The sequence below is a fragment of the Ranitomeya variabilis genome, chromosome 1 (assembly GCF_051348905.1).
Source record: "Ranitomeya variabilis isolate aRanVar5 chromosome 1, aRanVar5.hap1, whole genome shotgun sequence".
In the NCBI taxonomy this organism is placed as follows: Eukaryota; Metazoa; Chordata; class Amphibia; order Anura; family Dendrobatidae; genus Ranitomeya; species Ranitomeya variabilis.
The window spans coordinates 107,240,997-107,266,938 of NC_135232.1; the positions used below are offsets into that span (position 1 = coordinate 107,240,997).

General features: G+C 40.4%; 1 protein-coding gene across 1 annotated transcript in view; it reads right to left on the reverse strand.

Moving 5' to 3' along the window:
- Positions 1-4,580: 4,580 nt before the first annotated feature.
- SV2C (synaptic vesicle glycoprotein 2C) overlaps positions 4,581-25,942 on the reverse strand; it is a 334,443-nt gene continuing 313,081 nt past the window's right edge. The window contains exons 9-13 of the mRNA XM_077287335.1: positions 21,631-21,795; positions 15,911-16,044; positions 14,443-14,646; positions 7,492-7,651; positions 4,581-5,156 (exon numbers count right to left, since the gene is read on the reverse strand). Coding sequence (XP_077143450.1) covers positions 4,973-5,156; positions 7,492-7,651; positions 14,443-14,646; positions 15,911-16,044; positions 21,631-21,795 — 847 coding nt within the window. The 3' untranslated portion in view covers positions 4,581-4,972. The remainder of the gene's footprint in view (positions 5,157-7,491; positions 7,652-14,442; positions 14,647-15,910; positions 16,045-21,630; positions 21,796-25,942) is intronic.

Genomic DNA, 25,942 nt, shown 5'->3' on the forward strand with positions numbered 1-25,942 from the left:
AAACCCTAGAACAATATTCTCATAATGGAACATTCCTGCTGCTAAATGGATCCTCACTTCTCGAAACAGAATGTTTTCAGAATGGATTAGTCCAATGATTGATATCTCTCACATTTACATACATTTTATGCCTCCATTTAGGCACATAATAATAATAATATATGCCCCAGTCATTTATATCAGCCAACTCTGGCAGACAAGAAAAAAATGTAAGTTTTTGAATTCACACATCATGCTGGAACATACATTGGGAAGCATGGCGCTTAGTGAAGCTTACTTACTTGGATGCAGAGCTGGAGTCGTAAATATTGGTATGAACCTTGCTGAAGTGAAAGGCGAAACCTACAAAACTGTGTTGAAAAGACTGTCTACTAGGATTCATAGTTCTATGGCTCAGAGTAACATTAGTGTGAGATTACAAAAATATTTTTGCTTCCTTGTGACAAAAAAAGGAACAGAAACGAACAACGCTTGTCAAGATAGACTAAACAAGGTACAAGACTCAGAAGTGGTCATGAAGGGTACAAATGACAAATCTGGTCAATTTGATGTGAATTGTCAAAAAATATCCATTTATTTTCTGATTTTTAAACTTTGAGAAAAATGTAATTTTTATATTTTATGTGATGCTGGATTTTTTTTCAACATTTTGGAAGGATCTGAGACTTGCATTAAATCAAGTTGTTTGTGCACCCTCCTTTATCTACATCAAATATGATGCACATGGTAAGGTCGTCCATTTAGGTGACCTTCTTTCATTTAATATCAGGGCTTAAAGGGATTTTCTTTGATAAAAACAAGTTTATACATAAACACAAAGAAGGTTGGAATTATACTATATGTACATACAGGGCCGGACTGGCAATCTGGCAATTCTGCGCATCCACACTGGCTATATAAGTAAGGAGTGATTGGGTCATATGACTACTGTATATTGCAGGACCACATCCACGTAAATTCACAAGGACGGCACATTGAGTTGTGGTCAATGTTTATAACGGATGCAATCCAAGGATGGTAACCTATTAGAACTTTGCAGTGAAGGATACCTGGATTTATTTTTCATATTTTGGAATCAATTTGGAATTTTGAAAAACACCTTTAAATATTAAAGGGGTTTCACCACCTGTCCTACTGATCACATTGCATAAAATCGTTGGACCTAGTGATGAGCGAGTGTACTCGTTTCTCGGGTTTTCCCAGAGCATGCTCGGGTGACCTCCAAGTATTTATGACTGCTTGGAGATTTAGTTTTCATCGTGGCAGCTGAATGATTTACAGCTACTAGCCTGCTTGATTACATGTGGGGATTCCCTAGCAACCAGGCAACCCCCACATGTACTCAGCCTGGCTAGTAGCTGTAAATCATTCAGCTGAGGCGATGAAAACGAAATCTCTGAGAAGTCATAAATACTCGGAGGTCACCCGAGCATGCTCTGGGAAAACCCGAGAAACGAGTACACTCGCTCATCACTAGTGGGACCTAATGCAAAGCGTCTGTCTGGATATGGCTACAGGCACTATTGGTTGATTTGGCTTGTGGAGCTGGGTTCAGGGGACCTCTGTTATCTCAATACTGACTACCTATCAAATTTATGGGCTGTTGTGTACAGTGGCCAGGATGTCCCCTTGGACAGTTTTCCTATGTGTTATTATATAATATATTTGGAAGCAGAAGCAATGTGAAAATCCAGCATGGAAAAGGCTTAGAAATATGCTAAAATGCTTAGCTTCTTGAATGTATATACATATAACATTGAGTCAGTGAAAATAATCCTCCTCCATAATAATAAAGCAATAATAAATGAGAAGATTCTGACTGCCAGGAGCTGCCACAAGGGGGAGCACACTGAGTACAGAAAGGGAAGAAGTTGGATATAGAGTTGGATATAGAGCTCCATATCTGAAAAACTGTTTTAGTTATAAATAAAGATAAATATATATTTTTTACCACTCCCACTTTATAAACTATTTGCTTTATTTCACGGTTTGAAATACAAAGTAGCAATTTGCAATAAAACCGTTCGTTTGCTTATACTTTAAAGACATTGCACATAGGTCCCGGCAAATGGAAACTGTTGGCATATTTTTAGTTCACAAATAAAATACAACACGTAATCAAAAGAAAGTTATAATAATCTTGAACAAAATAGTTTAAAGAGATGTGTTACATGCTGGTAAATTTATAGAGGACCAGTTCGAATATTACGGTTGTTGATATGATATTGCTGCATAGATTTACTGAAAGAGCCTTCAATAAACATGTGGGGATATTGAGTGAGAAATGGAAAATGAATCCAGCTATTGTTGGGACTCTGTGTTTTGATCTCTTGTTCATGTTCTTGGAAGAGGGGTGGGTTAAAGCTCCTTGGCCCCAGTGCAGAATCCAGGTCCCCCCCATATTATTGTGTATTTATGATAAAATGGCACCATTCCTCTGTATTACTCATCTGGGCCTTCGCTCTAACCAGGGACCAAACTATGCCACTGAATGTCTTCTTAAAGGGGTTCTCCAAGAATATAAAAATAAATGGCTAAAAGAAATGTCATTGTATATAAGTTTCTAAATACATTCAATTAGCAAATCACAATTCTTTAGTCTAGGGAGGTTCTCATTATGGAATTAAAATGGCCGACTTGTTATGCTGTCAGATACCTATCCTAGAACCTTAGTACAGGAGCCTCTGAGCATGTGCAGTAGGTAACTCTGCCCCCTCCCTTCATATGTAGGATTATCCACACCACTAATACTAGTGGGTATACCATGGGTACTGGAGTAAGAAGAGGTTGCTCACACTGCTGTCCACGCTGTCCATCTGATCTAATACTGGAGATACCAGGAGCACTAAGGTAAGATGAGCCTGCTCATACTGCTGTCCACCCTGTCCATCTGATCTAATACTGGGGATACAAGGAGTACTAAGGTAAGAAGAGGCTGCTCACACTGCTGTCCACCCTGTCCATCTGATCTAATACTGGAGATACAAGGAGTACTAAGGTAAGAAGAGGCTGCTCACACTGCTGTCCACCCTGTCCATCTGACCTAATACTGGAGATACCAGGAGTACTAAGGTAAGATGAGCCTGCTCACACTGCTGTCCATTCTGCCCATCTGATCTAATACTGGAGATACCAGGAGTGCTGGAGTAGGAAGAGGCTGCTCACACTGCTGTCCTCCCTGTCTGTCTGGTCTAATAATAGAGATACCAGGGGTGTTTTCGTAAGAAGAGGCTGCTCACACTGCTGTCCACCCTGTCCATCTGATCTAATACTGGAGATACCAAGGGTGTTACAGTAAGAAGAGAGCACTCATACTGCTGTCCATCCTGTCCATCTGATCTAATACTGGAGATAACAGGAGTGCTGAGGTAAGAAGAGGCTGCTCACACTGCTGTCCTTCCTGTCTGTCTGGTCTAATAATAGAGATACCAGGGGTGTTGTAGTAAGAAGAGGCTGCTCACACTGCTGTCCATTCTGCCCATCTGATCTAATACTGGAGATAACAGGAGTGCTGAGGTAAGAAGAGCCTGCTCACACTGCTGTCCATTCTGCCCATCTGATCTAATACTGAAAATACCAGGGGTGTTGTGGTAAGAAAAAGGCTGCTCACACTGCTGTCCATCCTATCCATCTGATACTGGAGATTCCAGGGGTGTAGTGTTAAGAAGAGGCTGCTCACACTGCTGTCCATCCAGTCCATTTGATCTAATGCTGAAGATACCATGGATCTTGCGGTAAGAATAGGCTGCTCACACTGCTGTCCATCCTGTCCATCTGATCTAATACTGGAGATACCAGGGGTGTTGTGGTAAGAAGAAGAGGTCACTCACACTGCTGTTCATCCAATCTTTCTGAATTACCATACATGGTATAGATTATCTCCGGTGCCCAGCAGAGAAATAGCCTACTGAGCATGCTCACTGTCTCCTGTGCAGTGGACTACTAACAGTAGTAGTTCTAACATTCTAGGACAGGTTTCTGTCAGTATAACAGGACAGCAGCCATTTTAATTCTATAGTGATTCGCCCCTTAGGTAAAATGATTTTGATTTGTTAATTAAGAGAACGCCTTTCATTGTCATATTGCAACTTTTTTGGGCCAGCCTAAAGGTCCATTTACACTCACCAATTGCTGACTTACTGATCTACTAATTTTTCAGTGTCTTAGAACGGAATTGTGATTAGTTTTGACAATACAATCTGTATACATTAATAAATAAGTCTAATAGACAGTATTAAACAGCTACTGATATGGATTTTCAAAGTAAGAATACCAGCCTCAACAGGTCTAAGATATCCATTTAAATGTATACAGTTTATATTATGAAGTCGGGTAATAGAGCTGCTTTAATGATACTTGTGTTAAACACGTGGCACGTCTATTTTAGTTTATATGCAATGTTTACTTTTCTAACCATAGAAAGCGACCATCTATGGCACATAACTGCTTATCTATGCACAAGAATTTTAATATGTTGCATTACTTTTCTGTGGTAATGAAACAATACGAATTAGATTTAACCTAAAATGTGTCTGATATTTTTCAGCCAATAATTTTGAGCGCCAGACAGACACACAGGCAATGGGCATAGACATATTTATTTGGATGACACACAATGCGTAGAACCATGTTTTTGGCCTGATCTTTGGCATTATTCCTGCGATCTTATAACTTGCTCAGTATAAGTGCCTGATTTCCAAGTTCATATAAATGGGCCCATGGAGAGCTGGCCAATCGAAAGTAAATAAGCAAAAAAGGCATGACACAATGGAAATCCTATGTAAAAATCTACTTAAATGAAAATTATTTGGACAGCTCTATTTCTACACACACAGCACAGCAAGGACGTCTACAGTACATTTTGTTAACATGATGTGTTCGGGCTTCTCGATGAAATTTTGAGCATATTTTTCCTTTTTTTTTTTCAGGGAATACAGAAAAAAATTGTATCCGCAATGGCTTTTGTTTCCATTTACATCAACACCTGGTTTCTTGTGTCCGGCAGTCGAAGTCCTACCAGACCTCCGCATACAAGCACAGCTGAGGCCAGTAATATAGGTATGGCTTTAGTGATTCCCACAAGTGAACCGAATATTAAATTTCCAAGCACTGCCGCTGCTTTGCATAGTGCATTCAGAAAGCCGAAGCCGGTGGACCTGCAATAAAATACATATTGTAAGATCAGACAGATTCAAGAACTGGACACGTATACTGTTATAACGGAGAGGAGTCCTAATGTATAAGATCTCAGTGTAGATCTCCAGCGTTTGCCATCTTGATTTTTATTTTTTTTTTCTAGAAATTATCTAAAAGCCACAGACTACCATCAATTTTTATGGACACACTGGATTTTAAGCGATACATATCTACAGCCTATAACACTGATGTGAACGCATTAGCAACCTTCACTGTGAAATGTAAAATGTTGATAATTACCATCATAAAAATCTCCACAAGCTCTTCCAGCTTAAAAAAAAAAAATCATGTATGCATCAAATGTTTGGGGAAAAAAGTGGCCTATTTCTTACATTATGTCCAGGAATTTCTGGACGGTCTGCAACCCTTGTGTTCGGTTCAATCGGTAACTTAACCTAAAAAGTCCTGTCTAATTTTGCCCCTTCCTACATTTTTTATCTAATTCATAGATACCAAATATTTCCTTTGCTCGTGCCTTACCTCCATAAACATCCCTGCTCTTTTTATACAAGAATTATTGCCGACTCACACCTGATATCATTCCATTAATTGAAAACAGTAGACTCTAATTTCACCTTAAAATTGTGTGCTAATCCTAAAGGTTCACATACATTTGCCACTCACAAACATGTGATACTGAAAGTATTTTTTTTTACTCATTTGTTAGATTTGATTCTCTCTATCCAGTATTAGGATTTGTGTGAAAGACTGATCTAATTATCTTTCCTCCATCTCACATGTCTTCCCTACCTGATCTATTTATCACAATAAATGACACTTTCCCCAGTACCAGAAATGCGCTGCCTCGGAGTAACCCTTGACACTGCCCTGTCCTTCAAACGACACATCCAAGCTCTCGCCACTTCCTGTCGCCTCCAGCTCAAAAATATTTCCAGAATCAATCATTTCCTCAACCCTCACTCTACCAAAATGCTTGTTCATGCCCCAATCATCTCCCGCCTTGACTACTGCAACACCCTCCTCTGTGGCCTACCTTCTAACACTCTAGCACCTCTCCAGTCCGTCATTAACTCTGCTGCCCGACTAATTAATCTCTCTCCTTTCTACTCTACTGCTTCCCCACTTTTCAAATCCCTTCCCTGGCTGCCAATTTCCCAGCGTATCCAATTCAAACTACTAACACTGACCTACAAAGCCATCCATAACCTTTCTCCTCTGTATATCTCCGAACTAATCTCAAGATATCTTCCCTCACGTAATCTCCGATCCTCCCAAGACCTCCTTCTCTCCTCCACACTTATTCATTCCTCACCCAATCGCCTCCAAGATTTCTCCTGAATATCCCCCATCCTCTGGAATTCTGTGCCCCAACACGTCCGATTATCTACTATATTTGGATCCTTCAGACGGAACCTGAAAACCCATTTCTGCATGAAAGCTTACAACCTGTAATGACCACACGGCCAACTCATCACCATCGGAGCTACGGCAACCCACAACCTACTGTCTCCTTCCCCATTATTCTGTAGAATGTAAGCTGCAATGGCAGAGTCCTCTTCCCTCTGTACCAGTCTATCATTGTTAGTTTGGCTACTGTACGTGATATTTGTAGTTTGATGTAACCCCTTCTCATGTACAGCACCATGGAATCAATAGTGCTATATAAATAAATAATAATAATAATGTAGTTTTTGGTAAAATTTATGCAGAAATATAAATTTTTTGAAGGGTTCACAAACGTTCAAGCACCACTGTACACTATAGTTACAAATGATATGTACCGTATCTGTGCAGAAATTATGTTTTCTGTATCATAATGTTAGCCTATAACCCAACACTTCAGTCTCCAGACATCCTCTCAGCCCTCTTGCTCTTGATCATAGTGTCTTTTTATTTCCTTTATTTTTATCTCTCATCTTGAATATGCATGTCTTGCCCTAATCGCAAAATCTGTCATCCATAAGTTGTCTGGATCCAATTACTTTGATAGATTGTCACATGTATTTTTGGATAGCCTGTTTGTGTATGGTTTATGAAGGAGATATGTAAATTAAGTCAATGATGTTAGCCAATAATTAAATGATCCATCAGGATTGAAAAAAATCAATCACTCATAATGGAGCGCCAGCTGCTATTTCCTAAATTGAATAAAAGAGAAAATTAAAGCACAACCTCCAGGCCTGTCAATCTCGTTCCTCAATGTTCCCAAAAGTAATTTAACCAATACGGGCGACCAATCAACAAAATGTAGGACTTTTGCTTTGATGTCCATACCGCGGCTCTACTAATAAGATTATATTTGAGATTGTGAGTTTGTCTTGCCTGTAGCCTTACCTCTTGTCTGTCGAGTATAGCTCCACAGTCACCACATCCAGAGAATTCCAGGCAGAAATAGTAAGACCATTGTAGACACACAACATTCCCACCATCATGGACTCACTGGTACCGAACCAAAGGAAGAAACAGCTTATGCCGGACAAAACCATGGATCCTCCTGAAAGGAAATACAGCAGGGAAAAGATATTCGACATATAGGACTCTTTCATTAAGTATTTTACAAGCCTTTCTTAATTAAGGTTCCTGCAGGAGTAAGATGCACCCAATTCATTAAGAGGAGCACACGACTTAACGAATTCAGCCCATCTTATCAGTAGCTTGCACCTCCATGCACCTCCCCAAAAATGTTACTCCAAGAGTATACTTCTGGCATAAGATACACCACCAATGCGACTCTTGAAGGATTTGTTGGCAGACCTCATCATGCCCTGTCCGGTCCATGCTTCACCTACTTTGGTGGATCTTGTCAGGACTGGCGTGAATACTCCAAAAGTCACAAAAACAGCAACTTTTCAAAATCTGTACACCAGAAATCTGTCAAAAACACTGATAAATTTGGGTCATGGAGCCATTATTGCTTTGGCGCCGTTTTATGTATAGTTGTTTTTTTTTCTCCTGTTTTTGACTTGCTCCTAATTCTAATTTGCAACTTTTTTAAAAGTCATACATTGTTTTGTAAATGTACTTCAGTACCCCAAACCTCTCCCTGAAGTGATTTTATGTATGCCAGAAAAGATTGTGCAATGTTTGCACCTTGTTCAATGTTTGCACCATTTTTCCAAATGTGTGACTGTTTGCAATAGAAAGTCCCCCCCCAAAAAAGATAATTTTTACTTTGAGCAAAATTCGTCATTTGTGTGAACCTTGCACAAAAAAACGACAATGAATGCCAAAAGTCAAAGAAGAAATGTGACTTAAAAAAACGTAAATGATAAAAAAGGACCTCAATTTTTAATCGTGGGGCAGCCTCTGAACCATGCTGAAATATCTGAATCATGTCTATTACAATTGCAATGTAACAATACCTATTACTGTAGAGTGTTTTGAAAGATGTGTCTAAAGTTCTTTTTCTCTGTCATATGGGCTTTTGTGTTTTGAAACAGACTGCAGATGAAATTGGCGCAGTCCGTTTCATCCCTGGCTGGGTTTTCCATGTGGCTGAAGGCCACAGTTTGCTAGTTAAAAACCCTGCAGTATAGGGTTTGGGTGTGTCAGGGTCAGAGTCAGTGTCAGTCTGGTGTTTGCTACAGGGCAGAGCAGTCGGCTCTGCAGAGCTCCAAACAGCCAGGGGAGCTGAGATGCCTGGCACCCACAGCGTACACAGTGGTGCAGTCACCCACAGTAAGGCCGGCGTCACACTAGGTGTATGAAAATACAGTCCGCTTTTTATGGCCGTAATACGCAGTAATTGTCCCAAAACACTGTTCCGTATTCAATGCGAGGATGCGATTTTTACGCACAAATTTATCCGTGTGTCATCCGTATGGCATCCGTGCAGCGATTTTTTTTTCTCGCAGGCTTGCAAAATGGACATATCATGGATCCATCGGCTCAAATATTCTTAAAAACATATATACAGTCTATATATATATATATGTATATATATATATATATATATATGTCAGTGAGACACACATATATATATATATATATATATATATATATATATATATATATATATATATATATATTTAATGCAGCGCTAGATAGCAGAAAAGCCGGTAATTCAATTGCCGGCTTTTCCTATCTCCTTCACAAACCCGACAGGATATGAGACATGGTTTACATGCAGTAAACCATCTCATATCCCTTCTTTTATTACATATTCCTCTTTACTAATGTAAGAAGTGTAAAATTTTGGGGCTCTAGCTATTAAATTAAAGGGTTAAATCCTGGAAAAAATTGGCGTGGGCTCCCACACAATTTTCTCCGCCAGAGTGGGAAAGCCAGTGACTGAGGGCAGATATTAATAGCCTAGAGAGGGACCATGGTTATAGGACCCCCCCTGGCTAAAAACATCTGCCCCCAGCCACCCCAGAAAAGGCACATCTGGAAGATGCGCCTATTCTGACACTTAGCCACTCTCTTCCCACTCCCGTGTAGCGGTGGGATATGGAGTAATGAAGGGTTAATGTCACCTTGCTATTGTAAGGTGACATTAAGCCAGGTTAATAATGGAGAGGCGTCAATTATGACACCTATCCATTATTAATCCAATAGTACGAAATGGTTAATAAAACACAAACACATTATTAAAAAGTATTTTAATGAAATAAAGACACATGGTGTTTTAATATTTTATTATACTCTTAATCCACCTGAAGACCCTTGTCACCTGAAATAAAGTAAAAAAATAAACAAACAACAATATTCCATACCTTCCGTCGTTCAGTCTTGTCCCACGCTGTAAATCCATCTGAAGGGGTTAAATCATTTTACACCCAGGAGCTCTGCTAATGCAGCTGTGCTCCTGACTGTAAAACTTGGTGAATGAATGGAATGCAGGGGAATGTACTGTAGTTACCTCGAGTCGTGGTGATGCGCCCTCTGCTGGATGAACTCATATGAACTCGAGCCTGGGAACTTTTCAGTATATTTTCTCACGCTCGAGTTCATATGAGTTCATCCAGCAGAGGGCGCATCACCGCGACTCGAGGTAACTACAGTACATTCCCCTGCATTCCATTCATTCACCAAGGTTTACAGACAGGAGCACAGCTGCATTAGCAGAGCTCCTGGGTGTAAAATGATTTAACCCCTTCAGATGGATTTACAGCATGGGACAAGACTGAACGACGGAAGGTATGGAATATTGTTGTTTGTTTTTTTTTAACTTTATTTCAGGTGACAAGGGTCTTCAGGTGGATTAAGAGTATAATAAAATATTAAAACACCATGTGTCTTTATTTCATTAAAATACTTTTTAATAACGTGTGTGTGTGTTTTATTAACCATTTCGTACTATTGGATTAATAATGGATAGGTATCATAATTGATGCCTCTCCATTATTAACCTGGCTTAATGTCACCTTACAATAGCAAGGTGACATTAATCCTTCATTACCCCATATCCCACTGCTACACGGGAGTGGGAAGAGAGAGGCTAAGTGCCAGAATAGGCGCATCTTCCAGATGTGCCTTTTCTGGGGTGGCTGGGGGCAGATGTTTTTAGCCAGGGGGGTCCTATAACCATGGTCCCTCTCTAGGCTATTAATATCTGCCCTCAGCCACTGGCTTTCCCACTCTGGCGGAGAAAATTGCGCGGGAGCACACACATTTTTTTTCTACAATTAACCCTTTAATTTAATAGCCAGAGCCCCCAAATTTTACACAGAGACACTTCTTACATTAGTAAAGAAGAATATGTAATAAAAGAAGGGATATGAGATGGTTTACTGAATGTAAACCATGTCTCATATCCTGTCGGGTTTGTGAAGGAGATAGGAAAAGCCGGCAATTGAAATTGAATTACCGGCTGTTCTGCTATCTAGCGCTGAATTAAATATAAATATATATATATGTGTCTCACTGACATATATATATATATATATATATATATATATATATCTATTCTATGTATACACATCTATTCTACCTATTCTATTCTATTCTGTCAGTGTGATTTTACTGTACACCGCACTGAATTGCCGGCTTTTCTATAGAACACCGGTGCATATTTCTCGCAAGTCACACGCATGGTCCGTGTGTAATTCATAATTTTCTCGCCCCCATAGACTTTCATTGGTGGATTTTTTGCACAATACGCTGACAAACGCAGCATGCTGCGATTTTCTACGCCCGTAACATACCGTATATTACAGATGCGTAATATACGGCAGATAGGAGCTGCCCCATAGAGAATCATTGGGCCGTTTGCAATGCGTATTTTCTGGACGTATTTTCTGCGCTCATACGTCTGTAAAACTCGCTAGTGTGACGCCGGCCTAACTGGTCAGAGATGGACTAGCGTGTTTAGTGACTGTAAACTGAAGGCTATGGTCCCCGGCTGCGATCTGGAGGGTATCGTGTGCTGTGTTTTTTTGAGTTGAACATTAAAGAGACGTTATGCTTTGAGCTTTGCTTGGTCACTGCCTCATCAATGCACAGAGTGCTACTGCTGCACTACAAGTGTAAAAAAAAAAGCAAAGCTGGCATGAGATTTATAAAACTCCCATTCTGTTTGCCGGAGGTATAATATGCTGACATTTGTGGGCAAAAAAAATATGCAGTGGAAAAAAAAGCCAAATACTCATCCTGTCGTGTCAACCTATCCTTAGATTACCATTCCAAGCAAAGTTAATTTAACCCCTTTCCGACATCGGGCGTAATAATACACAGATGACGGACACCCTCCCTTTGACGTGGGCTCCGGCGCTGAGCCCACATCTTTTCCGGACCATGTGAGGTGTTTTGAACAGCTGACATGTGCCTCTAACAGCTGCAGGTGGAATTGCGATCCACCCACCGCTGTTAACTAGTTAAATGCCACTGTTAAACTCTGACAGCGGCATTTAACACGAGCTTCCGGCAAGCGTGCTGGAAATCCTGCTCATCGGCGCCTGTGTCACATGACCGCGGGTTGTCGATGGGTTAGCATGACAACCAGAGGTCTCCAGCAGACCTCTATGGTTGTCACTGCCGGATTACTATGAGCGCCACACGGTGGTCGGCGCTCATAGCAAGTGAGTAATTCTGCTGGTCATCACCTGTATGTAGCAGAGCTGATCGGATTATTGTAGCTTCATGTCTCTCATGGAGACAATTGAAGCATGCCAGAAGTAAAAAAAAAAAAAAGTTTTTAAAAACATTACAAAAATAAAAAAATATAAAAGTTCACCCCCTTTCGTCCCATTCAAAATAAAACAATAATAAAAATAATCAGACCTACACATATTTGGTATCGCCGCGTTCAGAATTGCCTGATCTATCAATAAAAAAGGATTTAAACATTAAAATTCAATCATGGGCGACCAAAAGATCGTATCTGCACCAGAATGGTATAATTAAAATCTTCAGCACAGCACACAAAATATAAGTCCTCACTCAACCTGAGATCACGAAAAATGGAGACGCTACGGGTATCGGAAAATGGAATTCTTTTTTTTTTTTTTTAACAAAGTTTGGAATTTTTCTTTCACCACTTAGATACAAAAGAACCTAGACATGTTTGGTGTCTATGAGCTTGTAATGACCTGGAGAATCATAATGGCAAGTCAGTTTTAGCATTTAGCTAATACAGTAAAAAAGCCAAGCAAAAAACAACTGTGGTATTGCACTTTTTTGCAATTTCACCGCACTTGGAATTTTTTCCCATTTTCCAGTACATGATATGTTAAAACCAGTGGTGTCAATCAAATTACAACTTGTCCCTCAAAAAACAAGCCCCCACATGGCCATTTTTACCGAAAAATAAAAAAAGTCATGGCTCTGGGAAGAATGGGAGCAAAAAATGAAAATGCAAAAACGAAAATACCTCCAGTCATGAAGGTGTTAGTATGGGATGCCTCCTTTTATCACTACATAAGGGACGGAAGCCTCATATTCCCATCGAATTCCATAGGATGAATTCAACTTTCAATCTTTTGATCAACAAAATGACTATAAAGGGCATATTTGTTGCAGGTTGCCTTCAAGAAGTTGTTCACTACTTGAATATGGATGGCTTATACTCAGGATAGGCCATCCATATCTTAATCAATATGCTTGCAGTGCTGCCAGCAGCCGGCTGTATATCGCTGCATACACTGTGTAATGGCTGTTCAGCTTCTATTCGACTCAATCCTAAGGGCTCATGCAGACATCCATGGATCTCGGTCCAATCACGGACCAAAAAGCACGGAATGGCTGCGGATCTCCCAAGAATAACAGTTTTATAGAAATACACTCACTGGCCACTTTATTAGGTACACCTGTCCAACTTCTTGTTAACACTTAATTTCTAATCAGCCAATCACATGGCGGCAACTCAGTGCATTTAGGCATGTAGACATGGTCAAGACAATCTCCTGCAGTTCAAACCGAGCATCAGTATGGGGAAGAAAGGTGATTTGAGTGCCTTTGAACGTGGCATGGTTGTTGGTGCCAGAAGGGCTGGTCTGAGTATTTCAGAAACTGCTGATCTACTGGGATTTTCATGCACAACCATCTCTAGGGTTTACAGAGAATGGTCCGAAAAAGAAAAAAAATCCAGTGAGCGGCAGTTCTGTGGGCGGAAATGCCTTGTTGATGCCAGAGGTCAGAGGAGAATGGGCAGACTGGTTCGAGCTGATAGAAAGGCAACAGTGACTCAAATCGCCACCCGTTACAACCAAGGTAGGCCAAAGAGCATCTCTGAATGCACAGTGCGTCGAACTTTGAGGCAGATGGGCTACAGCAGCAGAAGACCACACCGGGTACCACTCCTTTCAGCTAAGAACAGGAAACTGAGGCTACAATTTGTACAAGCTCATCGAAATTGGACAGTAGAAGATTGGAAAAACGTTGCTTGGTCTGATGAGTCTCGATTTCTGCTGCGACATTCGGATGGTAGGGTCAGAATTTGGCGTAAACAACATGAAAGCATGGATCCATCCTGCCTTGTATGGAGCATCTTTGGGATGTGCAGCCGACAAATCTGCGGCAACTGTGTGATGCCATCATGTCAATATGGACCAAAATCTCTGAGGAATGCTTCCAGCACCTTGTTGAATCTATGCCACGAAGAATTGAGGCAGTTCTGAAGGCAAAAGGGGGTCCAACCCGTTACTAGCATGGTGTACCTAATAAAGTGGCCGGTGAGTGTATATGAAGCTGTCAAGCTTGGGATGGCAGATCCGCGGCCACTCCGTGATCCGACCGAGATCCATGGATGTCTGCATGAGCCCTAAGGATTGTCCAAAAGTGTCTAATTATTAGTGGACAACACTTAATTAGTTCATTTGCCAGAAGACTAATCTCAGTGTAACATACCCAGCATTGTTAATCTCCCAATTTTGTCCATCAAAAGAGCAGAGACAATGTTGCCAGGAAGGACGGCAAGCGTTCCCAGGAAATTTACAAAGTAGATCCAGTAGGCACTGTAGTCGTCATCAAATGTGATCTGGCATCCCACTTTCGGATCGTGAAATGTGCAATTTATCAATTCACTATCAGTGAACTTGTATTTTTCGAGGTCTGAAAAAAAAAAACATGCATATCAGAATAAAGGAGATTTTCTTTTAATTATAACATTCAGACTTTCCAGTTTATATCTCTTAAAATTAATCTGTCAGCAGGATTTCACCCAAAAAACTAATGATATGCTCATGTAGCTGGTTCAAAGACAAGTCCAGCAATACCTTTACATGGCCAGTCCATTTCTCCATTACTGAAAAATCAGAGTTTTAATTAATATGCAAATGACGCTTAAAGAGGTATGATAGATGTGAAGCCTCTGTCACTCCAGCTCTATTTCCCATGCAGTGCCGCCTCCTCCTGCTTGACTGACAGGCTTCTATGCTGTGTGACTTCAGGCAAAAGAGCCATTGGGGAACAAGGAGAGGCAGTGCTGGCTGGGGAATAGATCTGGATCTACCACAGTCATTCAACCTTCATTTGCATATCAATTCAAGCGCTGATTTCTCAGTAATGGAGGAGCAGACTGATCATGTAAAGGTATTGCTGGACTTATTTTTTCTGAAAGAACTACATGCACATATAAATAATTTAAGGAGTAAAATCCTGCTGACACATTCCCTTTAAATGATTCAATTAGCCAGCGTTATTTATGCTAATTAGATTTTGGTCTCAAGCTATATAAAACCATCATGCACACTATAAAACGTTGTTATATAAAAATCTTGCTTAATTAAGTTTCCATTCTACAATTTTTGTATTTCTGTTGTGCACCAGATGTCACTGTTCTCATATGGACCATAAGTGGATATTACTGCAGTAATAAAGGAATATGATAGGTATATTTTAAAATAAATATATATATATATATATATATATATATATATATATATATATATATATATATATATATATATCTATATAAAAACGTATATGAATATATATATATATATTTATTTATTATAAATATATTACAATACTGTTCAAAAGATTTTAGCAATAATTTTGAAGGTATTCTTAATTAGTATTTTTCTATATCTGCCTAAAACTATTTGTTTATATATTTAGCTTTTCATATACATATAACTTTACCTTTACCTTTGATAATAAATAAGGTGACCAGCAGCATGATTGTATTGAATTTTTGCTTACAAGTTTGCTCGTAGCAATGAGGCAGCACAGTGGTTCAGTGGTTAGCATTGCAACTCTTTGGTTATGGGTTCAAATTCACCCAAAAACAACATCTGCAAAGAGTTTGCATGTTCTACCATGGGATGGAGTGGTACTGTGTAATCAGGAATACATATACGGGAAATATTCTCACCTGTGTTTACAAAATGTGAATGTATGAAGGTGCAGTTTCTAAAGTAGGTGTTCAGCGATGTCACATCCTCAAAATAACATCTCTCAAACAGTGAATCTTGAAATACGACTGATTTAAACTTCATTGAAATAAATCTGTGAATACAACATAATACAGAATGTAACTTAATATTAATAGATGAATGAATTAAGGCTTGCAAGAGACGTCAAAAGGAATAAAAAAGGATTTGGGGGATATGTCAAAAAGTAAAAGAAAAGTCAAAGATGCTATAGGATTTTTACAGGATGAAAATGATGAAATGGTAAGAAAGGATGTTGAGAAGGCCAAACTTTTAAATTCCTATTTTGCATCTGTTTTCTCTCAGAAAGGAAATGTAACATCAACAGATTTTCACTGTCCTTTTAAAGGGATAGAAGAATCAAGGCTATCTATAAACAGAAAGATAGTGAGGAAAGACGTAGCTAACATAAATGAATTCAAGTCTTCAGGTCCAGATGAATTGCACCCCAGAGAACTGAAGGAGATAGCAGAAGACATTTTTTAACCACTCTCCATAATCTTTGAAAATTCTTGGACAACAGGAGAAGTCCCAGAAGACTGGAGAAGAGCAAATGTTGTTCCTATCTTCAATAAGGGGAAGAAGGTGAACCCAGGGAACTATAAGCCGGTGAGTATGACTTCTATACCAGGAAAGATCTTTGAACAAATTATTAAACATATATGTAAGTACCTGGATAAAAATGAAGTGATTAACAAGAGTCAGCATGGGTTTGTAAGTAATAAGTCATGTCAGACTAACTTAATTTCCTTCTATGACAGAATCACTGACTGGGTGGATCAGGGAAATGCTGTAGTAAATCTTGACTTCAGCAAAGCATTTGACAAAGTATCTCACACTATCCTTATTGAAAAAATGACTAAGTATGGAATGGACAAGGCAACTGTTAGGTGGATTCATAACTGGCTTAGTGATCGGACCCAAAGAGTGGTTGTAAATGGTTAAGCAACCAGCTGGAAGAATGTCTCAAGTGGGGTAGCACAGGGTTCTGTCCTGGGCCCTGTATTGTTCGACATCTTTATCAATGATTTAGATGAAGGAATTGAGGGTACACTGATTAAATTTGCTGATGACACAAAGCTAGGAGGGATAGCTAATACTAGAGAAGAGAGAAAAAGAGAATTCAAGAAGATGTAAATACACCGGAGCAGTGGGCAGCAACTAATAGAATGGATTTTAACAGGAAAAAAATGCAAAGTACTACATCTGGGCAATAAAAGTGAAAAAAGCATATACAGAATGGGAGGGATAGGGCTAAGCAACAACACGTGAAAAAGTCTTGGGTATACTAATAGATCATAAACTGAACATGACTCAACAGTGTGATGCAGCAGCAAAAAGGGCAAATACAATTCTGGGATGCATTAACAGAAGCATACAGTCTAGATCACGTGAAGTCATTATTGCCCTCTACTCCTCTTTGGTCACCACATTTTAAAAAAGACATCTACAAACTTGAGCAAGTTCAGAGAAGAGCAACCAGGATGGTGACCGGACTGCAAACCATGTCCTATGAGGAACGGTTACAGGATTTGGCAGTGTTTAGCTTGCAAAAAAGAAGACTGAAAGGAGACTTAATAGCTGTCTACAAATATCTCAAGGGCTGTCATATTGTAGAAGGATCATCCTTATTCTCATTTGCACAAGGAAAGACTAGAAGCAATGGGATGAAACTGAATAGGAGGAGACACAGATTAGATATTATAAAAAACTTTTTGACAGTTAGGGTGATCATTGACTGGAACAGGCTGCCACGAGAGATGGTGAGTTCTCCTTCCATGGAAGTCTTCAAACAGAGGCTGGACAGACATCTGTCTGGGATGATTTAGTGAATTCTGCTTTGAGCAGGGGGTTGGACCAGATGACCCAGGAGGTCCTTTCCAACTCTACCATTCTATGATTCTATGATTCTAGAACAAAGTAAAATAGATGCAAAAGATAAATTAGGTAAGAAATATGATTATTGCACATTTCTAAGACTTAAGAGTATACGGTGATCTGGGATCTGATGTGTTTTTGCACAGTATATTATGCTATGTTGAATGTACAGACAATGATGTTGTAAAGAGGAGTGGGTAGAGAACTTAATGTAACATGAGACACTTCCCAGTAGTAACTTAATCATGGTACATGACTATTTATTTAAAGGTGATTGGATGAGGAACGTAAGATTGTGAAGGAGAAAAGGAGATCTTGGAAGGACCAGAGATTCCGTGGAAGGTATCCAGAAATTAGTTAGGAGATATACGGAGGAGACAGATTATGGATGGCTTTGTAGTTCAACATTGGTATTTTGAATGGGATACGAGAGGGAATTGGGAGCCAATGAATGGTATTTTCAAAGGGGAGAAGTGGAGGAGTACCAAGGTGGGTTAGTCAGGTAGCAGAGTTAAGGACACACTGGAGAGGTGCAAGAGCGATAGCTGGGAGGGCACAGAGGAAGATATTGCAGTAGTCGAGTCGGAAGATGATGAGGGCATGCACTAACATTTTAATAAACTCAGTGTTGAAGAAAGGACAGATTCTGGATATATTTTTGAGTTGGAGGTGGCAGGAGGCGGTAAGAGCTGAGAGGTGATGTCTGGGCCTGAGAGGTAGATCTGAGTGTCACGAGAGTATAGCTGACACTGGAAGTCATGGAACTTTATGAGTTGGAATCACAAAGTAGGTGTCAGGATAGACGTGATTGTGGCATGGGTGAAAGTAGAAGGGATGGTACCAGAAGTTAATGATAGGTTGAAGAGATGTGTTAGGGCTGGGATAAGTGTGGTGGCGAGGTTGGGGAGGAGGTGGGATGGGATCAAGTGCACAAGTGGTGTGGTTATATTTGGAGGGAAGATGAGTAAGTTTTCTTTCAGTGACAGTGGGGAGGAAGATTACATGGAAGGGCAGTGGTCTGTTATACACATTGGTTGTGGTAGTTGAGCAGTAAAAACTTGCCTGGTTTGGTTTGGCTGATCTTGTTTTTAATATTTGTGGAAAAGTCTTCTGCAGAAATGAGAGAGGTCTGAGGGGGCAGTCAAAGGCAGAGGAGGGAGTTAAAAGTGTTGAATAAGTGTTGGAGATTGTGGGATCATGATATGAAGGTTGTGAAGTAGTGGTGTTTAGCAGAGGTGATGACCAACTTAAATGTGAAAGTTTCTTGTTTGAAGGTTTTGAAATTATATTGTAAGTGTGTTTTCTTCCAGTGCTGCTCCGCAATCCTGGACAATTGCCAAAGCTTTTTATTGAGGTTATTGGTTATTGTTCCAGGGTTGTCTATTGATTTGTCACACTTTGCCATGTAAGAGATTGGCGACCAAGTGAATAGCTGATGCAAGGGTGGCATTCTTCAAAATGGTGGTACTGTCTGTGTCATGGAGTGAAAATATGGAGGAGGGTGTGCAAGGTTTCAGCAGCGGTGTGCTCATTGCTGGACATGGGGGACAGGTGACAAGGACAGAGATGAGAAAGTGAGTAGATGTTGGTCAAATAGGTGAAGAGGTGAGGTTGTGAGGCTAGATAGGTGTAGCAGAGGCAAGTGAAGATAAGGTCTAATGTATGTCGGTCTGTGGAGGACCACTGAGTACGACCAAAGGATGAAGCAAGCAGCAGGAGTTTGGAGGCTGCCGAATGGTGGGTGTCAGTGGGAATGTTAATGTTACCCATGATGGTTGGAATGTCACCAAAGAAAAAGTGTAAAAGCCAGGTGTAGAAGTGGTCAATGAAATGGTCAATGAAGGAAATGGCCAGGCCTGGGGGGGTCGGTTTATAACACCCACTTGGAGATTGGAGAGAGAGTGGAGACTGATAGAGTGCACTTCAAAAGATAGGAGAATAAGGAAGGGTAGTGGTGGGATTAGGTTGAAGGTGCAGTTCTTAGAAAGGTGTGTAAAGTGTAGAGAAAAAAATGATGTATATATATATGTAATATATATATTTTTAATATAGATAGTGATATAAAAATAAAATATTTAAAATAAAAACCTTATTTAAACAATATTTCATTTTCTGGTTTCCTTTAAACTACAAGCTCCCCAACAAAGCATGAGATGCTGTGAAATATATACAATATTTGATACAAAACTCTCTATGCAGTACTAAAAAGAGGTATAACAAGATATGGGCACTGTCTTAAGGATCTGTATAATGTGGATCCATAATTTGTTTGTGTGCCATTAGGCCTCATAGGCTCACTTGGTCAAGTCATTGTGATACATTATACAACCTTAAAAGAAATGAATGACTCAACCAGAGATTATTAGTAGAGGACTAGTAAACCTGCCTTGTAGCTTCCATATTCATGAGCTCTTCATAACCCCATTCCTAATTGGCGGCTTTCTGCATATGCACAGTGTACACAGAAAGCTGCCAATCAGTGGTGTGGGGCGGGGCTATACCCATCTCAGCATTCAGAGAACTGGTAGATCTGCAGCAGAGAAAACAGGGATTTATCAAATTGCAGCAAGCAGTCCAGCAAATGATACATGGCTGAGATCAGGGTTTCTACTCCTACATCAGGCTGCTCTCAAAAGGGGTAGCAAAAATCTGGTGAGAAATTTCCATTAGTGGTTGTTCGAGAAATGTTCAGTAACATGCAGCCTGGCTTTCACAAACTGGTCCTGGGACACTTTTATGTTCATTCATAAATGTCTCTTCATGTCATTGAACACAAGGACTACAGACCAATCTTCTGGTTATCGTCGCATCAAAGACAAAAGTGGGCATACCGCCAAAGAGGATAGACCTCTATTTCAGCCTATACTGCCATCTTGCTCCACACTGAGATAGTCTTTGAGAGCGGTGATGTGAGATCAATGGAACACCTGTAGCTAGATGACTTATTTCACTTGCACTACAGAATGGGTCAATAATCACAAGTTTTCAAATCTGACGAGATCATGTGGGCAATGCTAAAAACAGGCCTTCGCGAGGGAATGTTACACTCCCTGGATTATGATGTGGGGTGGCACAATGTATGGTAGCAAGAACCCCTCTTAACTTCATTCCAAGTACAATAACAGCTCAGCATTACATTGATTTTGTCATGGAACCAATGTTGCAGCCATTTCTCCAAAATGTTCCACAAGTAGTGTTGAGCATTCCGATACCGCAAGTATCGGGTATCGGCCGATACTTGTGGTATCGGAATTCCGATACCGAGTTCTGATATTTTTGTGGTATCGGAAATCGGAATCGGAAGTTCCCAGTGTATGGTTCCAAGGTTCTGGAGGAGAGGAGACTCTCCTTCAGGCCCTGGGATCCATATTCATGTAAAAAATAAAGAATTAAAATAAAAAATATGGATATACTCACCCGTCCGGCGGCCCCTGGACCTTACCGATTGTAACCGGCAGCCTCCGTTCCTAAGAATGAGGAGTTTAGGACCCTCGATGACGTCGCGGCTTGTGATTGGTCGCGTGCCGCTCATGTGACCGCTCATGCGACCAATCACAAGCCGCGACGTCATCGCAGGTCCTAAACTCCTCATTGAGGAGACAATACTTTTTTTACTTGGTGTTACAATGCTAAGGAGTATATATTTCCCATCATTTTAGCATGTGGGTGGTCTGTAGCCTGGGTTCCCCATATTTGTAACCGGTTATGTGCATTACACAATAATTACACTAAGGAAAATAAGATTAATATACTATTGATGAAAGGAAGAAATGAAGATTAATACTTGTCATTGATGAAGTCTCCACTTTTATGGATTTGGTTTTCAAGAGTAAAGTTAAAATGATAGTTCGAAATATTCTCTCCAGTGAAGTATTTCACTCTCAGTGCGTATTCATCCGCTTGCAGGTGTTTAATGACATCGGAGAACCAGACGGATAACCCATAGTATCTGAGAAAGGAGAGAAAGAAACCTATGAGGTAATAAAGCTGTCCAAATGATATTGGTTGGGGTCTGACTATTCACATGTGCTAAGCTCAACTGGAGCAATGCAGCAATATCTCACACAGCAGCTTAAAATATATACATTGTTGGCAAGTACGAGCATTGAGGGCTCTTCAAACAGCCAGTTAGGAAACATGCTGATAGATGGACCCTTACAGCCTAATATTGGTGGCCTATTCTAAGGAAAATTGGCCAATTTTCAAATAGTACTAGTAAAACTTTGCACTCCAGTGTGAATGCCGAGTTTATCTACTACGATTGCCAAGGATTGGAGCCCTACTCTGGAACCTGATTAGCTGCTACCGGAGTGCCATATATTATTCAAAAATATTTAGAATTGAGAGTCCTCAGTGGTTGATTCCTTTTAATGGCTAACTGAAAAGATGGTAACAAATTGCAAGCTTTCGAGGCTACTCAGGTCTCTTCATCAGGCATAGACTAATAGAAATTCTGAAGAATCACATATTTATGCACAAAACAGCACAGAAAAATGCCATAGCTAAGACAGGTGATGTTAAGCAGAATTACCATTATGTGAGTGATAAACAGTTATGTCCATAAATATTGGAACAGTTCATAGATAAGGAGTGTGAATGTTTTATTGTCCTCTGATTGGGGTCTGGTTCTATGTTATGGTGACCCCACATGGTCTGAGAAGCAAATTCCTTAGTTGATGTAAAAAAAACATGGATCCATGCGACACATTCATTCCTGCACTGAGAGTGTCAAAGGTCATCATCAGTTTATATTCCCAGACTCTTCTGTCTCTCTGAGATTTGAACTTACCTTTTAATACAAGTTTAATACAAGTACAATAAAAGGTAACTTCAAATTTCAGAGAGACAGAAGAGTCCGGGAATATAAGCTGATGATGACCTTTGACACTCTCAGTGCTGGAATGAATGTGTCGCATGGATGAATTTTAAGACTGTCTAGTTTGCATTGTCTAAGAATTAGACAATTTTGATAAATCTGTTACATTGTGTAACAAATGGAATTTTGGCAAAAGAGTAGAAAAAAAACTTGTTTTCTGTGAAAACTTGGTGAGCAGGAAGCTTTAAAGATTTTACAATGCGAACTGCACACTTAATTAATACATATCTTATATCTGATGAGGCTCACCTCTTTATTTTGAAAATCCATGTCACAGCGGCTGTTTAATCCTGATATTAAAATGAGTGTTTTATGAGTTTAGCTGCAGAGCGAAATAGCTCATAAATCCTTCACTGACAGCTGCAGCTTGTACTGAGCAGTGTGAGATTTCAGCATCAGCAAGGGGACACTGAAGTGCCGTCAATCATTCTAGTTGGGCGAAGATTGAGTTAAAGTTTCGTAAAGAATTTCACAGCCATTGTGATATGGATTTCCGAAGTAAATGCAACAAACTCATCAGGCTTTAAACATCTAGTTAAAAGGATTGTCTCTCAAAAGAATGTTTTGAAACTGTGAAAAGAACTGCAATACACATTAATTAAAAAGTATGTGGATTTGTAATTACATTACATTTTATTTTCAAAAGTGCCATATAGTGTTTTTCCTTTTGATGGAGCATAAGTCTACTTTTATTGGTGGCTCAGGGGCTTCCAAGCTCTGTCATTGCTCATGCTGCATATTGATTTGACTGTGAAAAGGCTGATAATTTGTGATAATGAGAGGAGGAGAACTATAGTAAATGGAGTAGATATAACAAGCGGGAATGAATGAGAGAAGAAAGCTAAGAAGATGATAGATAGAAAATAGAAGGATAGATGATAGATAGATAGATAGATAGATAGATAGATAGATAGAAGGATAGATGATAGATAGATAGATAGATAGATAGATAGATAGATAGATAGATAGATAGATAGAACCGTATTTGCCACTATGTTCTTGAGGGCATGTGCCTAGGGCGCCAGGATGTGGGGAGCGGCACCAAGTTTTTTTTTTAAGTCCTTTGTTGGCCGCCCGTCCACCTTCTTCAATACATCATACTCACCCTCCTCCAGCGGTGCCTGCAACTCCGATGGTCTCAGCGCCGGCAGCTCTTCCTGTGCTCAGCGGTCACGTGGTACCGCTCATTAAGGTGATAAATATGGACGCGACTCCACTCCCATATGGAGCATCTTATGGGGCCTATCATGAACTTTATGGAGCATTATATGGGGCGTATTTTGTATGGAGTAACTTATGGGGCTCCTGATTCAATATGGATATTCAAAAACATTTAACCTACTGATGTCTCAATTAATTTTACTTTTATTGGTATCTATTTTTATTTTTTAAATTTACTGGTAGCTGCTGCATTTCCCACTGTAAGCTTCTACTCGAGTCAATAAGTTTTCCAAGTTTTTTGTGGCAAAATTAGGGGTCTCAGGCTTATACTCGGGTCGGCTTATACTCGAGTATATATGGTAATTCTCATGTTTTTATTTGTTACGAGCATTAAAGGGAATGTCCAGATTTGTGATGAGTCTGCAGTCATTCTTTGTGACTGCAGACTTCTGAATTCTCAAAGTGCGCACTGTACGCTGTCAGGATTCTCTCGTGCTGGTGATTTACATACATGCATTCATGCGCTGACTAGACATGTGTGGCCTCACTCAATGAAAATGAACTGAGCGAGGCCGGGCACGTCTATTCGGAGTGTGGTGAAGTATACAAATCGCATGCTTGTGCTGACATGACTGTCCACCGGCAAGGGAGAATCCTAAAAGTGTGCAGTGCATTAGTTGTGAGAATTTAGTAGCCTGCGATGTCAGGATTCAGCTCTGCAGGTTCCAGTAGTCGTCACATGGACACTTTACTCATATGTGATTTTCATACTTGTGGTCCTGTGACAACGAGCTTCTCTCAGTTTTTCACTGAACATTGAGAGCATTAGGGAGATCAACTTGTCGGTACATGACTAAGTGCAAATCACATATGTCCTTGCGGGGGCGCCAAAATGAATTCTTGCCCCGGGTGTCACAAACCCTAGATACACCTCTGCCGGTATGGTACTGTGTGCGGTGATCACCGGGTCCGGTGGAGGGATGTCTGCACAGGCAGTGAGGCAGGGACTGAGGGTGTGCACAGAAAGAATGGAGACCCGGAGACTGCCCGTCCCAGTCTACGCCGTAGCCTGGAGCCTTCATTATTGTAGGAATATGTCAGGTAATAAATTGTTCTAAAGCTTTATAGTGCAGTTTTACATCAGAGAGGGATGGTTAGGGATGAGCTAGCAAGGTGCAGGGACAGGTAGTGATGGCTACTTGCGGACATGTGCGGCACTTGCGGTTTTGCACTTGCAGTGAGAAAAAAAAAACACTGCTAGCAGCATTTTTTCCATTGCTGCAAGTACCGCATTTACCGGATCGCGGCAAAACCGCAAGCATGTCCGCAAGTCCCAGAGAGAATGAGGCCGAACGCAGTGTTGCCGTAAGTGATCCATAATAAATTGAGTGTTTAAGGCCGGCGTCACACTAGCGAGTTTTACGGACGTAAGAGCGCAGAAAATAAGTCCGTAAAACTCGCCAAACAAACGGCACAATTATTCTCAATGGGGCTGCTCCTATCAGCCGTATATTACGGTTCAGTATTATACGGCTTTCTACGGCCGTACAAAATCGCAGCATGCTGCGTTTGTCAGCGTATTGCGCAAAAAAACGCCAATGAAAGTCTATGGGGGCGAGAAAAATACGGATTCCACACGGACCAGCAGTGTGACTTGCGAGAAATACGCAGCGGTGTTATTGAAAAGCCGGTAATTCAATTGCCGGCTTTTCATTTCTCCTTCCCAAACCCGACATGAAATGAGACATGGTTTACATACAGTAAACCATCTCATATCCCCTTTTTTTTTGCATATTCCACACTACTAATGTTGGTAGTGTGTATGTGCAAAATTTGGGCGCTGTAGCTGCTAAAATAAAGGGTTAAATCACGGAAAAAATTGGCGTGGGCTCCTGCGCAATTTTCTCCGCCAGAGCGGTAAAGCCAGTGACTGAGGGCAGATATTAATAGCCAGGAGAAGGTCCATGGTTATTGGCCCCCCCGTGGCTAAAAACATCTGCCCCCAGCCACCCCAGAAAAGGCACATCTGGAAGATGCGCCTATTCTGGCACTTGGCCAC